Source organism: Malurus melanocephalus, unplaced genomic scaffold (genome assembly GCF_030028575.1).
Source record: "Malurus melanocephalus ecotype Western Australia unplaced genomic scaffold, MMel_1.1 scaffold_878, whole genome shotgun sequence".
NCBI lineage: Eukaryota > Metazoa > Chordata > Aves > Passeriformes > Maluridae > Malurus > Malurus melanocephalus.
The window spans coordinates 154,049-170,883 of record NW_026624110.1 but is presented as its reverse complement, the minus strand read 5'-3'; the positions used below and the strand labels follow the sequence as shown (position 1 = coordinate 170,883).

Sequence of the window (16,835 nt, the reverse complement as noted above, 5' to 3'; positions counted from 1 at the left end):
CTGCTGTAAGGCCTGCAAGTCATTTAAGGATTTTAGGCATCCAGGATATAGCTGAAATGTGCCATCCTTCAGCTGCTTGGAGTCAGCTCACTTGAAACTGGGAGGCTGCTGTTTGCCTCAAGTTGGCTGTTTTTAGAAACAGAGTGAACAAAGTATCTCATATTTGGAAAACTTTTTTTTTTTTCTTTTTTTTTTTCTTTTTTTGCCAGGAGGGTGGGGATGAGGATTTGGAGGTGGAGAGTATGGGGCAAAGCATCCTTCAGAGGTTTGGAACACAGCAGAGGTGGTTCACTGCTCTCAGGGTTTTGTCTGCTGAGCTTTGAACTGTGAGTTGGGAGGTTCGTCCAGGAGGAGCTCACCCTGTCCATGGAATTACTGGATCCAACATTTGGGTTGAAGAGATGCCTTCAGGCAGCACCAGCTCTGTGTGCCCTGGTGGTTTGGGATGTCAGGAGCAGTGGAAATGGAACTGTGAATATTTATAAACTTGGTCGTGATGATCTTGCAGGTAGTTTGGGGAAATGAAGGCAGAAGCTAAGGAAACAAAGTGAAAAGCTCATTTTTCACTTTTTTCCTTCATCTGACTAGGATTAAGAAAGAGGAACGCTGGAATGTGCATCTGATTTTTTCCAGCAGTATGGAAGAAAATCAGCGAGTCGTGATGTGCTCTGTTGGCAGCAGAACTGCAGGGAGATGTAACTTCTGATGGGAATGGGAAGCTTAGGACAGACTTACCCTGAGACCTGTCTGTGGAAAAGGCAGGAGGAATGGGAGAGGGTTGGAACAGCCTTGTCCCTGTTCTGGCTAAAATATCCTTGTAAATGGTGCAGCACTTTGCTGAGTGATGTTCTGTGTGTCCATCTACATTGAGTGTCCCATACTTCTACATATAAAATAAGGCATTGAAAGGCTTTGAATTATTTAATGTAATTCCACAACACAGACAGCTTAAGAATGCAGTTTTTCAAATGTTCTATGGGTAAGCGTAAGGATTTATGCTCCAAAAGCCACCTTGGGAGTGAAACTCTTATGAATAAAAGTTTGGGAGTTGCATGGCAGCACCATCAGGAAAATATCAAAGATTTGGGGTGCCTTTAAAAGGACTTTATGTCTCTGTGTATGTGACTGAATTCCATTCTCCTCAAGAGGTTTTGATAAAGTTTCTCAAATTACAGACCTGGAATTCCCAGTCACTTACACAGATGGATGTTTGTGTGAAACTGGTCTTGCTTTTATTCCACACAGGTATTTTCTCCTTTCAAATGTCACAGGGTGAAGCTGTAGCTTTTGAGTGGGGATATTTGTAGCATCCAGTMAATGTCTTCTCATCCTACTGCTTTRTGGTGGCACCAAGGGAAATTRTTCTGAGCCAAAGCTGGTATTAGAGATCAAGGAATTTGAGTAAAAATGGAAGCAACAATTCCTCTTCCTTTGCAACCTACAGGAAAAAGAGCTTCATTAGTTTGTGAGTGTTAGTTTGCATGAATGAAATGATTTCTTTTCTTAGTCTTTGGAAGGAACTTGGAAAAAGCTATTGTAGGAAAAATTCCTTTCTCTGATGGTTCTTCAGCTCCATTGGGGGGGAAGCTGGACTTGTTCACCTGCAGGAATGAGTTTCCTGTGCCTTGTGTTGTCTCCTGACAACTCATCCTGTTGTGTAGGTGCAGCTTATAGGGAAATTCCTCCCATCACGTGCAGGTCTGTCCTGCTCAGTTGCTTTCAGTGGCAGTTGGGGGTAGTTTTGATCTCCTAAATGCTGGTGACATCCCCGTTGGGTCTGGGCAGACACAGCAGGGCTGAAGTGCAGGGGGAGGGAAAGGAGGAAAGGGCACAGAGGCTCTTGGAGGTGGAACTTGGTGCTGGTCCAGAGCTTCCCCAGCTGTGACTTCATTGTGAGATGATTCTCCTTTCCCCACACAGGTATCTTTGCTTACCTGAACTACCATGTTCCCAGGACGAGGAGGGAGATCCTGGAGACCCTCATCAAAGGGCTCCAGCGCCTGGAGTACCGGGGCTATGACTCTGCAGGTACCTCTCTCTGTGCAGCAGCACTGCTTTGGGGAATTTGGGCTTGTAAATTATGGCTTTTGGGGTGTGATTGCAAATGGCTTCTCCCACCTTCTGCTTTTGAAGAAAGCTGAAACACAAACTGGATGTGCCTGTGGTCAGAGGTTTGGATTAACTTCAATATACTGGTTTCTATAAACATTCTTGATGGCTTTGTTTTCCTAAGGCTTTAAAAATATGACAAGATGACAAAGTGAAAACTTAGTTCTAATCGAAGGGGTTTCTTGCCTTTATGTGGAGGGTCAGCTCTTCGAGAAAGGGCTCTAGAAGAATCAAAAGGGGCAGTATTTGTTTACATAAAATACTTATAGTAACTTCTGCTCTTGACCCTCTTTCTCCATGTTCCATGGTGGGGTTTAGGTGTGGGACTGGATGGTGGAAATGACAAAGACTGGGAAGCCAATGCCTGCAAAATCCACCTTATCAAGCAGAAGGGGAAAGTGAAGGCTCTGGATGAAGAGGTTCACAGTAAGTATCTCCCTTTCCTCCTTTCCCTGCCCTCTTCCCTGGAGATGTCCTCTCATCTGGTTTGTGTTTTGAGTATCACCTGTTTTAATCAGGAACACTGTATTTCCAAGTAACTTGTGTGTGAAGAGCCAGAGGTGTAAACCCTTGGGGGTGAGCTATAAAGAGCCTGGTGATCCTGTGGGTGTTGGTGTGAAGTTACAGAGAAATCCTGATTTTTCAAGACAAAGGAGTTGCATCCTACTAAAGTAGAATAGACCTGAAATGCATCTTGGAAAACAGACAAGAAAAGCTCCAAAAYAACCAACCAAAAAACTCCTTGAACTGGAGATAGAGGAGACATAATTATCAAGAGATAACTATCAAGACCTAGAGCATGGGCAGGAGAAATGCTGCAAGAACCTCACCGACTGGGTTTTAAATGTTCCCATGTAACACTTGTCCCAGCTGGAGCCGTCCATTCCCTCTGCAGGGGCTTCAGGAAGGCACTGGTTTGTGTCACTGTCACATTGATCAGGCTGCAGAGACTCAGGGCTTCTGCATCTCTCTCTGCCTCTTTATATTCCCTTGGTTTAAACCTTAGATTCACTAAATATGAGCTCAATGCAAAGGTGCACAGAGTTGTTGGGAGTGGAATGCAGGCAGTGTGAGGGCGGGGAGGTGTTTTTCAGAGCAGTAAGGATCTCATCCTCAAAAAGCTGCTGTGTTGGTGTAATTCGATCTTTTTAACCCATTCTGGTGTTCACCTCAGGTGCAGAGTGCTGTGTGTCCTAGAGGGAGGTGGGTCAGTCTGATCTTAGTGTAAACCAACAGGCAAAAAGTCCAGATGAGGTGGGGTGTGTGGTACAGAACCAGGAGATGGACAGAGGATTCCTGGAAAGAGGTTTGCCTGCTCAAGAAAATGCGAGGATATACAGCTTTGAAGAGATTGTGGAAACACTTGTGGAACAAAAGGAGTGTTTTTTCCAAAGAAATATTCATGCTCTAGGCTTTCTAGAGACAGGGTTAGGGATGAATGAATAACCACGGTGGTGTGCAGGGCTAGTTCAGTCACAGATGACAGGATGGGGCACCCCTGGACAACTCAGGGTTGGCTTCTTCCCTGAAGGGTTGCTTTTTGCACAGGTCTGTTTTCTGTGTTTATCTGCCTTACCTTGAAAACCCCGTGAGGTTTTGGTTGGACTTTGATGATCTTAAAGGTCTTTTCCAAGCTTAGCAGCTCTGTGATTCTGATCCTATTGGCTTTGCTGGCTGTCTGCATTGCTGTTCTGTAGTCCCTGGGGTCTGGTGAGACTCACAGCTTAACCTGGCCTGTGGACAGCCCCTCAGGACTAAAACCTTCTGCTTGTGCTGCAGAGCAACAGGACATGGACCTGGACATCGAGTTTGATGTTCACCTGGGGATTGCCCACACACGCTGGGCCACGCATGGGGAGCCCAACCCCATCAACAGCCACCCGCAGCGCTCCGACAAGAACAATGGTCAGTGCCTTCCCCAGCATCCTCAGCATCCTCAGCAGGTCCTGGAGCCTCTGGAAAAGCTTCCTGCCCCCTCCATGTCCCAGGAGGGGTGGCTGGCTGCAGGCAGGGGGTTTGTTCAGGCTGTGGTGCTGAGCCTGGTTATGATCAAGCTGCAGGGTTTGGGATCTAGGTCTGGCCATGGGGTGTGTTCCCAGCAGTGAGGGATCCCAGGAAGGGTTGGGGTGGGTGCCCAGGGCTTGGCTGGGTGCGTGGGCACAGAGTGAGGAGGAGAAGACACAAGGAAATGGGATGGTGAGAATTTTTTTGGCTGTTCTTTGGAATGGAATTTCGTAAACTTTTTTCCCTAATCCCGCTGTAGGGAAGGGGGTTGGTGTGCTTGGGGCTGTCACGGCGTGGGACTGTCACAGCGTGGGTTGTGTTGGGTGTGGCTGCCCAGGGAACAGCAGCTCTCAACTGGCAGCAGCAGTGTGGGGTTCATTGCTCCAGGAGGATGGATGCTGCCAAGTGCTCGAGTGGCTCCAGAAGCTTTGCAGGGTCTGGGTAGCCCTGGTCACACCCAGGTCAYTGTTATCCTCCCCCACTCCCAGCCRTGCCCATGGGGCAGAACAGGGAATTGCACCAGGAGGTGAAACGTGCTTTGGCTCGTCCCACAGTCACATGTGGGCTCTGCTGGCCGGGCTGGGGCTGGCATGGGGCTGAGCAGGGCCTTTCCTCTGTCCCCAGAGTTCATCGTCATCCACAACGGCATCATCACCAACTACAAGGACCTGCGCAAGTTCCTGGTGAGTGACCCCTGGGGGGTGTGACCCTCCCTTTCCCACTCCCCTTGGCTCTCACACACTTCCCAGCTCACTGCCCCTCTTGTATTCTCACTCTCACTCTCCCATTTACCCTCCCCACTCCTCCTGTTCCTTCACTCACATTTCCTCACTCCCCATTCATCTCTCACAGTCATTCCCCCACTCACATTCGCTCTCACCTCCATCCATCTTCCCCCACTCACAGTTTTGCACTCCCACCCTGTCTCCCTGCCATATTTGCACTCACACTCCTTCCCTTACACTCTCACAGACTCTCCTACTCTGTGAGTTCCTTCTCACACTGACATCCCACCCACCTCACTCCCACTCCCCCACTCATATCTGACATTCACACTCGCTGCCCTGCTCACCCGCCCCGACTGTCACTCCCTCCTCATCCCCCACTCACACTCCCCCATTCATTCTCCCACTGACGTTTTCCCCACTTGCACTTTCCCACTAAAACTCCCTCTCTGTCTCCTTCCCACCCTGACTCCCCCTTCACATTCTCACACTCACTCTATTCACACTTCCCCATTATTCCACTCACTCCCTCTCCATTCCCACTCCTCTCTTACCCATTCACGCTCCCCCCTCATATTCTCACACTCACTCCTTTACTCTGACACTTCCACTCCCCTCATGCTCCTGCTCGCTGTCCTCTCCTCATATTCTTGCAATTTGAAAGGCAGGAAGGAAGGATGAAAGGAAAGTGTGAGGAGATGACAGAAAGAAGGAGAGAGAAAAGGCAGGAAAGTAAAAAGAAGAGGAAAAGCAGAGCGAAGGATGAGAAATAAAAGAGGAAAAAAGCTGCAGTATAGAAGGATAAAAAGAAAGGGGAGAAGGAGATGCAGAAAGAAAAGGAAAAGCAGGAAAAAGGAAAGACAAGGAAAAGGGAAGGAAAAGAAAAGATGAGGGAGGAAGGCCAGAGCAAAGAAAAAGAAAGGCATGAGGAAAAGGGAAGAAAAAGTTGAAGGGAAGGTGAAGGAAAGGAAATAGTAAAAACCAGAAAAAGAAAGGAAGAAAAAGTCAGGAGGAAGGGAAGGAAGGCAAACAAGGTGGAAGGGAAGGCAGAGGGCTGGTCACCCACACGTGTGTCCCTGCAGGAGAGCAAGGGCTATGACTTCGAGTCGGAGACAGACACAGAGAGCATCGCCAAGCTGGTCAAGTACATGTACGACAACCGCGACAGCGACGACATCAGCTTCACCACGCTGGTGGAGAGAGTCATCCAGCAGCTGGTAATGCTGGGGGCAGGAGGGGACAGTGGGGGGATGGACATACAGGGACAGTCCCCCCAGAAATAACCCCTGCACTCCAGTGCTGCCAGGGCACTCCAGTGCTGCCAGGGCTCTCCAGTGCTGCCAGGGCACCGCAGTGCCAGCCCGTGCACCGCTGCAGGATGCTCTGGAGCACGTGCTAAGGTGTGTTTTTAGCTCTGCTACCTCTGACAGTTCATCTCAGGTGTACATTCGGTTTTCTTGAACAGTTGTTAGTGTTCTTCTGGGAAATGTCCAAACTTTTGGGCACAGCAGCAGCTGGAGGCTGCCAGTCCCTGGCTGGGGTGCTGAGAGCAGGGAGGGAGCCTGCCCGGGAGGGAGGCAGAGCCTTGCAGTCCTTCCCAAAGCTGTGTCCGGGAGAGCTGCTGACCTCTGGTGGGAGCTCACTGTGGAGCCTCAGCTCCCACGTGTCAGTCCCTGCCCTCTGACGTGCAGGATCCATCACAGTTCCCCAGCTGATCTTCCCTTTCAGCTGATCTTTGCCTTTGTAGGTCCATTTACTGCATCCTGAGCTAAAGCAGGAGCCACTTGGATGACCAAGGGAGTCTGAGTGTCTCTCTGGGTGTCCAGTGCACTCATTCAGTGGTTGAGGATGCACTGCCAAGCTCAGGGGAGGGACATCCTTCTGAGATGGGGATGCTGGAGCTACAGGTGGTTCTGAAAACATTTGTGAAACCACCTCTTTGGAGGCTCTTCCTTACCCACAGACCAGAGCAGTTTCTGTGCTGGGAAAACTGAAATGTTGCCCAGGCCTCAGTGAAGGGATAACCAGTTAGTGTTTCTTCTGTTCCAGGAAGGTGCTTTTGCCCTCGTGTTCAAGAGTGTTCATTATCCCGGGCAAGCAGTTGGTACCAGGTAAATGTTGTCATGGAAAAGAATGTTCTTGCACCCTGGCTGTCATGTTTTTTTGTACCCTCAAGTTAGAAGATAGACTAGAGATCATTCTCATCACACTTTACATGCTGGGGAGAGGGTTGTGGTTGTTGTTGTTTTCAGTTTCCTTTCTTGTTTTCCATCTATCAGAAGAAATTGCCAAAAATACTTTGAAAGTTTCTTATTGACCAGCTGTGTCACAACTGGTTTGGTTTTGGTATCCTCTGGTTTTGATTTGAAAGGAGATGATTTTACCTTTTCCTTTGTGTTTACCCTTGTGGCAGCACTTGGACAAGTCCTCCATTTGGCTTGGAATTTGGGCCAGCCTTGTGTTCAGGTTTTCTGTCCCACATTTAAACACCAGCATCAGCTGGGGTGGTTTCACCAGGGGTTGAATTTCAGTGCCCATACCTGTCAGGTAGGTATGTACAGTGAGGAGCAGTCCCTGTTTCAGGTGTGCAGTGCCTCTTGCAGGGTTTTGTCTAGCCTTGATGCAGGTTCCTCACATCCTTGTGTTGTTCATCCTGCTGTTCTTTCCCTCTGTGTTGTGGACCTGTTTGCAGCAGCAGCAGCAGTAGGGGCTGCTCTGCGAAGCTCTGGCTGTGCCTTGGTGGGGAGCAGAAGGCCCTGGGTGGGCTGTGGGGGTGTCCCTGAGGTGCTGAGCTGTCCTTGTGTCCCTGAGGTGCTGAGCTGTCCTTGTGTCCCTGCAGGCGAGGCAGCCCCCTGCTCATCGGTGTGCGCAGCGAGCACAAGCTCTCCACAGACCACATCCCCATCCTGTACCGCACAGGTGAGTGGAGACACAGACACATGGCTGCTCTGACAGAYTGCAGCTCTACAGTGTAAATAAAAYCATATTACAGASACCTTTCAAAGCAAGTTTTTAACCACATGTTCTACCCACGATATATCTCAAGTGTTTGGCCTCTAGTGTTTTAATTTAAGCTTTAATTTACAGTGATTGCATGGAAAATACAAGTTAATGTAGTGGAATGAAGTATAGTCATGGAGTGGTTTGGGTTGGAAGGGTCCTTAAAGCCCATCTTGTTCCAGCCCCACTCCCATGGGCAGGGACACCTTCCACTTTCCCAGCTGAATCCCAAGCCCTGTCCAGCCTGGCCTTACACACTTCCAGGGATATTGGAATATTTCTGCATAATAAACTGAACAGTGTAGTTAAACTCAGGTCTGTGTTCTGCGTGTGGCATTTTGGCATTTGTGAGCCTGGTGATTTTCAGGAGCAAAGATGGCTGAGCTTTGCAGGCTGGAGACTTGGCACTGTCACAGACCTTGCCCCTGACAATGTCTGTTTGTTGTCTGTCCATCCTGCTCTCACAAGTGTTTTACCACTGTAGACACCCTTGAAAATGAAAAATGATGAAGAATTTCTCTGTAATTTACTGTTGTCACAGGGGTCTGAACCTGTTCAGTCCATGGGCCCTGGACTTGGTTCTGTGCATTGCAGGGATCCAGAGGAAGTGCTGTCCTGTGTCTTCCTATTTTCTATCAGTGTAGTTATTGATGCCCTGCTGCAAGACCAGTCCCAGAAGTTTTGCCTTTTGATTATGTTGGATAATAAGCAGTAATGTTGATGTATGTATGTAACACTATATTTTTTTACTGATTATCTGAAGTTTGGTTTATTTTATTTCCAATTGCACTTTCAGCTGTACAATCTATGGATCATTCTTTTGATGGAATATCCATAAAAATGGAGGAAGGTGCCTACCAGAGAAAAGCTAATACTTGAATTTTCAGACAAATCCTCCATTTCCTTAGGAGAAGAATCATAAATGAGACCAAGATGCATTGTCTCTAATATGTGGTTATTGCTTTCCGTGTTGTGTAGTGAAACAAGTGGGATAATCAGAATTCCTTCTTGATCAGAAACACCATGAGCAACACACAGGAAAACCCACTCATTCCATTGCAAATATTGGGGTATAATGCTCAGCATATGTGCAAAACTCATGACAATGCAGGTTGTGCTGAGTGTTTCTGCAGGTCTAACTACAGAAGGAAACAGTAAATTACCTTAAAAATAAACCCCACTATGGCAGGAGGCTGCTAATAATCCTAATGCAAGCATTCTCCAAAATTCCTCCTGGGGTTTGGAGTGTCAGAGCTGTGTCCTCCCCCTGAGCAGGGTGTGAGTGAGCTGCAGCCTCTGTTCACAGCACTAAGGTTGTCCTGAGGCTGGGACTTCCTTCCCTTGTGCATTCTTCAGGGGAACAATCTGTAAATCCCTTGAAGTACTTTAAAGGGGAGCCCATCACGTGTGATGGGATGAACCCAGGTCACATGTGAAGCAGGAGAACCCTTTTCTGTGAGGGGAAAGATCTGATTCTTGGTGACTGTGAAAAAATGGGATTCCACCCTCATCAGAGCCTCAGTGACCCTGGGCACTGGCAGCTCCCTGGGTAAAACATCTGAGATGTCTCTTGCTGGAGGAGAGGCAAACCTGGGTTTGTTGAAAGGTGAACTCTGTTCTCTGCCAGCAGCTGGTTTGCCTGACTCAAAACATCAGGGGAGATTTGGTTTCTCTTCACCAAATGTACCTCTCTCTGTATAAAATGTTGGAAGTAAAATTCTGAAGCCAGGTGAGTTCCCAGGGGCTCTGAGGACCCAAGTCTCTCAGAGAGGCACTGAGGCTTTTCTGAGAAATTGCCCCCCTGCCCGTTTTTACCATACCTGGGTTAATTCTCCACTCTTTGGTTCAGAAGGGAAGAGATTAAAACATTTCTTTTGTGTTGCTTCTAAATTGTAGTAAATGAAGGGATTGGTGCTGTAGAACAACAATCCAGATTATCTATAAATAAATGGGCAAATCCATAGATAAAATAAAGAACATAATTGTCTGATAATACTTGCTGTAACTTCCCAAGCCAGCCTTGGTAGTTACACACATAGTGCATGTGTGTGTGCACAATGAACATATTCCAGTGCTCAGTCTTTAATACAGGAAAGCAATGCAACATAATAAAGTCAATGCAGGGAAATGTTCTATTTTGAGAAACTAAATTTGCATGTTTTGATTAGGTCTGGCTGCTTCTGTTGGGGAGGGGCCACTAACAGCTCTGCTCTGTCCTTTCTCAATACCAAATCAGTCTGTCCTGTCTCAACTCCAAAACAAAAGTGTTGTTTTCCTCATTGAATAACTGGAAGGCTCTAAATCATTGGCTGAGTGGACCTTTTTTACTGAGTATCAACATGAAAGCAGTATTTTTCCTTTACATTTTAATTTGCAGAAATGTACATGAGAACACCACAAGCTCTACTTGCATCACTGAATTCAGTCAGTGTCTAGTAGGTGAAACAACATCAGGATTATGGAATAAATATAGAATTGAGTAACTTCAGTGTTGTTGTTCTTCAGCAATAGTCACATTTTGGTAGATAAGCTGATTAATCCACCCCCACCCTCCCCATACCCTGCACAATGACTGGCAAATAATTTTGCTTGAGGCTGGTGCTGAGCAGTAGGTGTTTGGTGCCTCATCTGCATCCCTGATGAGCTTCACCACACACTGAGAAGCAGTTTGAGGAGTATGATTAGCCAGTATTGGGAATTGTCAGAGTAGTCCAGAAAGGATTCCTGATGACACAGTGAACTTTCAGGACAGGTTTTTCCAAAACTGACTTTCAGTCCTGTGTCCTGCAGCACCCTGGATACCTCCCTGGCAACAGCAGAGGTGTGATTTTTGGGTCAGGAAGAAGTGGTTGTTTTTGATAGCACAGGAGCAAGGCTGAGTTCTTAATCCTGGATTTGCTGAGCTGTGTTTGACCAATGATCTCAGGCAGACAGAAATAGGTTTGGGTTCCACCTGTGCTGCTTGGGGAGCAGTGTGGTCACACAGGTGGTAGCTCGGACAGAATTTCCCCAGTGCTGAGAGTAATAAAGAAAGAGAAATTCTGCTCCATTTCATTCATTTCTCAGGAGAGTCTCGCCAGAGAGGAACATGGGAGAAACTTAAAATGGTACATAGAGAGGTTTAATGGGGAAATGTGGGTAAATGTGGCTGCTCATAAAGCAGTGTGAATTCCCTACTAGTGGAGCCACACCAAACTTTAATTTGTTTTTTTTTCCTCATATTCTGTACTTAAAAGTGCACTGGCAATACACTTCCAGACTTATTGGAAAGCACATAAAACCTTTGCAATCAAACTGAGAATGGGCACAACAGTGCGAGTGCTGCTGTGCATTTACTGTGCCCACCTGCAGGCATGAAAATAGTGCTTCATGTTGGTACTGTGCCTTGGGGCCTCTGCTGGCTGTGACCTGTGCTCAGGAGTCTGATCCTGGGTAGCCCCTGACCCTCCTGTCTCCTAGGGAAAGACAAGAAGGGAAGCTGCAACCTGTCCCGAGTTGACAGCACCACCTGCCTCTTCCCTGTGGAGGAGAAAGCTGTGGAATATTACTTTGCTTCTGATGCCAGGTAGGGTTTTCCAGCATCTTTAGTGTATGTAGAAATATCCTGTTTAAAGCTCTCTTGATGGGGGAGGCTGTGGTTTCTCTGTGAATAAATTATGTATATGTGGCCATTACTGTGCAAATACTGACTAAAGCAGAGTTGCTGTTTAAGGAATGAACTCTGGCCTTGGAATATGAAGGTATTATCCTTCTTCAGGCACATCAGTTGGTAAAATTTCCCAGTGGTAGGAAACCTGAAAGAGTACTGACCTAAATTAGCAGCACAGGTACTAATTATGAGGAGACTGATACTGATTCCCCAGGGGTCTCTGCACACATGCAATTCCTTCATCACCAAAGGTGGCATATTGTAATCCCAGAGGAGCAAAGATAGACTGACTTGGCAGCAGCCTTAGCACAGTTTTTGGGATTCCCTGGTTCAACAGAAATGGGTGCTTGCTCCAGGAATGTAAAAATACTGCTGTGCTTGACTTCTGCAGCTCTTCCATCAGAGAGCTGTGGAGAGCCTTAGGACACCCTGATGTGTTCTGGTTTTGGAGCTTTCCTGTGGCTTGCCCAAGGTCAGGACAAAAGCTGCTGAAACAGGGAGCTGCTGTTTGTCAGCTCAGCTCAGCTCAGCTGAGAGCACTGACTGAAACCTGGCCCCAGGTTTTGAACCCCACTGGTGATGCCATCACTGACCCTCCCCCAGGGAGCTGTGGGCAGGGCAAGTGTGTGATAGCATCCAGTTCTTGTAGTGCTGCTGAGCAGATCTCAAGTGCCTTAGAGCAGGGGATAGAGCTGTCCCTGGGTTTTCAGATGGTCAAAGTGAGCTGCAAGGAGGGACAGTGGCTTATCCCTGGAAAAACCAAGGAAGGAACCTGTTCCTCTGTTTGAGCAGCCTGTGTGCCAGGGCAAATCCCTGCCTTCACTCTCTAGCTCCAGACAGGTCCCATTGCTGCAAGTGCTGCTTAGTCTGAGCAATTCAGAGTTTCTCCTTAAAGCAGGCACTGAAATTAATAATGAGCCAGGTGGAAAAAAATCCAGCTCCATTGGCAGGGCAGAAATGTACTTTACATGACTGGTCCAATTTTAAAAGAAATTCCATTGAAACAAGCACCTTTCTTGACTCAAGAGCTGCATTTTGGGTGGTGGGAAGGGCCCAAGTAGCAGTGAGGTGCCCAGAGCTGTGTGTGATGGTGCTGTGTGACCCCACAGTGCTGTCATCGAGCACACCAACCGTGTGATCTTCCTGGAGGATGACGACGTGGCCGCCGTGGTGGACGGCCGTCTGTCCATCCACCGCATCAAGCGCACGGCCGGAGACCACCCGGGACGGGCTGTCCAGACCCTGCAGATGGAGCTGCAGCAGATCATGAAGGGTGAGAGCTGCTGGGTGGAACCTGCCCAGGGGCACTGCTCCCTCCTGCAGTCACAGCTGCATCAGGTGGGAAGGACTGGAGGTCACCTGGTGCCATCCCTGAGCCCAGTGATAACTCAGTTGAGTCTGGACATCTCCAAGGACACAAATCCCACAGCATGGTCCAGTGCTTCATCACCCTCATGGTGTGAAAAAAGTCCTTGCATGTTCTTACTTTCTCTCTAGCTGCTGACACCATAATGAGGGGAATTGTGGGGCTGAGGGTTTTGCTGCCTCCTTGGAGCCATCTGGTTTTTCCAAGATTGATCCCTTCCAGACTTGCCAGTCTGGATCTGCCCTTCACTGGCACCTTTTAGAAACTTGAATCAAGCTCTCATGATGAGCTGATGCTTTGGTAGAAAAGAAGTATCAGTTCAATAATGTCTGGCTGGTAGCTGGCCTGTTAGTGACTCCGGTCCAAGCTTTTCCTTACATACAGAGGAAAAATGGCAATTACCAGGGGATAATTTAAAATTCAAGTTTGCAGGAGGAGGTAAAGTGTTTGTTTTTTTCTTTCTTCATAGGTAACTTCAGCTCATTTATGCAGAAGGAAATATTTGAACAGCCAGAATCTGTCGTTAATACTATGAGAGGAAGGGTCAACTTTGATGACTACACTGGTAATTGAGCTTTAGCCTCCCTCATTCCTGACAACTCAGTGTCCAGCAGTTATTCACAGTAGTTAGTGGGGAAGAAGGGGGTGATGACATGGGAGATGAAAACCTGGCTGGTGTGAGATGAAGTGTGTGTCACAGAGTGCCTCCAGGATTCTGTTTGCTGTGTGAGATCACATCTTGTGATGGTTTTTGCAAAGTGGATGATGCTGATTGTAAAATGCTCTTAGCACCAGTGACCTTGAGGATTTCTGCAGTGTGGCCACCCTAACTTTCCTCTCTGCTTCCTGCTCACAGTGAACCTGGGTGGGCTGAAGGATCACATCAAGGAGATCCAGAGGTGTCGGCGTTTGATCCTCATCGCCTGTGGCACGAGTTACCACGCAGGAATGGCTGTGAGTGCTGGGCTCTGGGCTGGGCTCAGCAGCAATGTCACAATCACAGGCTGGGGTGGCTTGGAGGCACCTTAAATCCCATCCAGTCCCAATCACAGGCTGGGGTGGCTTGGAGGCACCTTAAATCCCATCCAGTCCCACCCCTGCCATGGGCAGGGACACCTTCCACTGTCTCAGGCTGCTCCAAGCCCTGTCCAGCCTGGCCTTGGACACTTCAAGGATCCAGGGGCAGCCACAGCTTCTCTGAGCACCCTGTGCCAGGGCCTTGCCACCCTCACAGCACCCTCACCCTTCTAATAATCTAATTTAAGTCTACCCTTTTTCAGTTTAAAGCCATTCGCCTTTGTCCTGAGACTCCACCCCTTGTCCTCCATCCCTCTCCAGCTCTCTTGCAGCCCCTTTAGGCCTGGAAGGGGCTCTGAGCTCTCCCTGGGGAGTGTATGGCATGTGCCAAGCAGATTAAGGATTGATTTCAGGTTAAGGATTGATTCTTAACCTTAATCAGGTTAGGAGTAAGCAAGTGCACACAGGTGAATAAAGGACTTTCAGTTCACAGCAGCAGCAGGAGGAAATAAAAGCTGAAGAACCTGAATTTAGGGAAATGGTTCCTGTGACTTCCATGGCTGTGGAAGGCTTTGAAAAACAAAGCCTGCTCTGTTGTAAAAGGTAGCTAGCAGCAGAGGGACAATGCCAGAGCAGAAATGCAAATACTGCAGCAAGGCAGAGGCTGCTGGCAGCCAGGTAGGATTCCTGGCCTGGATATAAGTGGTGGTTTCTGAGTTCTTCAGGCTGCAGTGTGATAGACACACAGGACACCCTGCATTACATAATTTATATGGAGGGTCATGTAATAAGTGAGACTGACTTCAGAGAAATCTCCATGTGAGTGAGAATTTGGCCTCACAGGCTGCTGGTGGTGCTAAAGCAAGGTTGTTTCTCACAGGGGTACTTGGTGACTGGAGTATGTGCATGCTGAGTAATTAAAGTATAATCCAGCACTAATTTTCACATGGGGTTTTAATAGCAATATTTTCCAGCGTGTGACTGCTAAAAAGCTTTTTCTGTGCAAACACTTGGTTTTATAAACATGATGTAATACCTGACTTCCTGCACCTCCTTGTTCCAGACACGTCAGGTGCTGGAAGAACTGACAGAATTACCTGTCATGGTGGAACTTGCCAGTGACTTCCTGGACAGAAACACCCCTGTGTTCAGGGATGATGTCTGCTTCTTCCTCAGCCAGTCAGGTATGGGCTCCCTTCCCCACCCTCCCTCCCTCCTTCCCCACCCTCCCTCCTTCCTTCCCAGAGCCTGGAAGGAGGGAGGGAGAAGGCAGCAGGGCCAAGTTAGATATTAGGAAAATGTTTTTTTGTGGAAAGAGTGATAAAGCACTGGAATGGTCTGCYCGGGGAGATGATGGAGTCACCATCTCTGGATGTGTTTAAAACRGATTGGATGTGGGGATTGGTGCCATGGTTTAGTTGAGGTGTTGGGTCRTGGGYTGGACTGGAAGATCTTGAAGGTCTCTTCCAAATCTGGTGATTCTGGGATTCTGAGTTCTGGTGCCTGAGGATGTCACTCAAATCCCAGGGCTAGGCAGCCCCAGCGTGCTTTTCCTTGCTCCATGGCAGAGGCTGCAGGGTTCCTGGGGCTGAGGCTGGCAGGTGGGACAGGAGTTTTGTTTCCTTTCTCTGGGAGAAAATGCTGCATTGATCAACAGACTGGAGAATGCTGTTGAGGCTGGGGTAAAGCAGCACTGTAATTTCTTTGGAATAGTTTTGCTTCTCTAGTTAAAGCACCACCATATGGTGGATTAGAGCCTCAGAAAAAATGAAACTCTTAGACATGAATATAAAAAAATCCAACTAACTTGGAATGGAGTAGGAGATAAAAGGCATACTGAAGCATGAAAAGATTTATATGATGTATTTCATATTTTCAAGGACAACTGCAATACAAAACAACATTTTTTTTCACCTTAGTTGCATTTACCACTTCAGATTTTCATGAGTGATCTTCAGCTGTGACGCTAAAAGCAGTCATAACTTTATCTCCACAAGTTAAAATACCCTTTTTGGGAGCAATCTTTTCTTCTCAGTAGCAATTCTTCTCAGTACCAAGTGTCTCAGAATATCCTCTCTGAGGGGGGCTCATGATCAGGTTATCCCTGGGGTTTTTGAAGATGCAAATCCCTTAGAGTCCTGTCCCAGTCTAACAGGGAACACTCCTGAGGGCACACAAGGGACTCAGTCTTTCCCTGAAGTGTTGGATATGGCAAACTAAAGAAGATTCTCCTGGAACCTGAGCTCGCTCATCAGGCAGTACAAACCCAAAGTAAATACTGAGCTCAAATAACTCGTTCCCCCCCACCCATAAATCTGTTTTTAGTCGTGAATTCTGTATGACTGGCTTTAAGTAGAGCACTGTGCAGGGCAGGTCTGGGCACTGAAGAGACATGTACCAATCTCCCCTTGGGGGTTTTGTTCTCTTTTGTCATCTTGCACGTGCAGGAGTCCTCAGAGCTGTGTCCTTCTAGGACTAAAGCAAACTGTGACACGAGCTGGAAGGCACAGCAGCTTCCATTCATGGCCCATCTCTGGAGCTCAGCTCAGGAGCAGCTCAAGACATCCCTAAAATGTGTTTTCCCCCCATAGCTTCCTGCCCAGGTGAATTTTTATTAATCAGGAAAACAAATTAAGTAGACTTTTGTTAAGGGGACTACCCTTGAACTGCCTTTTGCCCCTTTTCTTAAACCATAGCAGAAACTGGCTTTACCTTACACCAAATACTGCTGATGGGTTTTGTGTTTTCTGGGTGTTGTGCCCTGTGTTCAGGGTTGTGCTGGGGCTGAAGTGGCTGCTGCCACCTCCTTGGCTTGCAGGAAACACGAACTTTGGGCTCTGTGTGGGAGCTGGTGTGTGGGGTGCTGGTGCTTGCACTTGCAGCAGGAGCTGGTGCCACCCAGCAGCACTGGGCACCTTGTCCCCACATGTCCCAGTATTTCCCTGCATGTCCCTGTGTTTGTTTC

General features: G+C 47.9%; 1 protein-coding gene across 1 annotated transcript in view; it reads left to right on the top strand.

Annotated features, from left to right (window-relative positions):
- Nucleotides 1-1,906: 1,906 nt before the first annotated feature.
- LOC130585372 (glutamine--fructose-6-phosphate aminotransferase [isomerizing] 1) overlaps nucleotides 1,907-16,835 on the top strand; it is a 22,117-nt gene continuing 7,188 nt past the window's right edge. Inside the window, exons 1-12 of the mRNA XM_057385838.1 lie at nucleotides 1,907-2,028; nucleotides 2,428-2,535; nucleotides 3,889-4,014; nucleotides 4,738-4,796; nucleotides 5,921-6,055; nucleotides 6,888-6,949; nucleotides 7,678-7,757; nucleotides 11,298-11,403; nucleotides 12,597-12,760; nucleotides 13,323-13,418; nucleotides 13,710-13,807; nucleotides 14,934-15,054. Coding sequence (XP_057241821.1) covers nucleotides 3,900-4,014; nucleotides 4,738-4,796; nucleotides 5,921-6,055; nucleotides 6,888-6,949; nucleotides 7,678-7,757; nucleotides 11,298-11,403; nucleotides 12,597-12,760; nucleotides 13,323-13,418; nucleotides 13,710-13,807; nucleotides 14,934-15,054 — 1,036 coding nt within the window. The 5' untranslated portion in view covers nucleotides 1,907-2,028; nucleotides 2,428-2,535; nucleotides 3,889-3,899. The remainder of the gene's footprint in view (nucleotides 2,029-2,427; nucleotides 2,536-3,888; nucleotides 4,015-4,737; nucleotides 4,797-5,920; nucleotides 6,056-6,887; nucleotides 6,950-7,677; nucleotides 7,758-11,297; nucleotides 11,404-12,596; nucleotides 12,761-13,322; nucleotides 13,419-13,709; nucleotides 13,808-14,933; nucleotides 15,055-16,835) is intronic.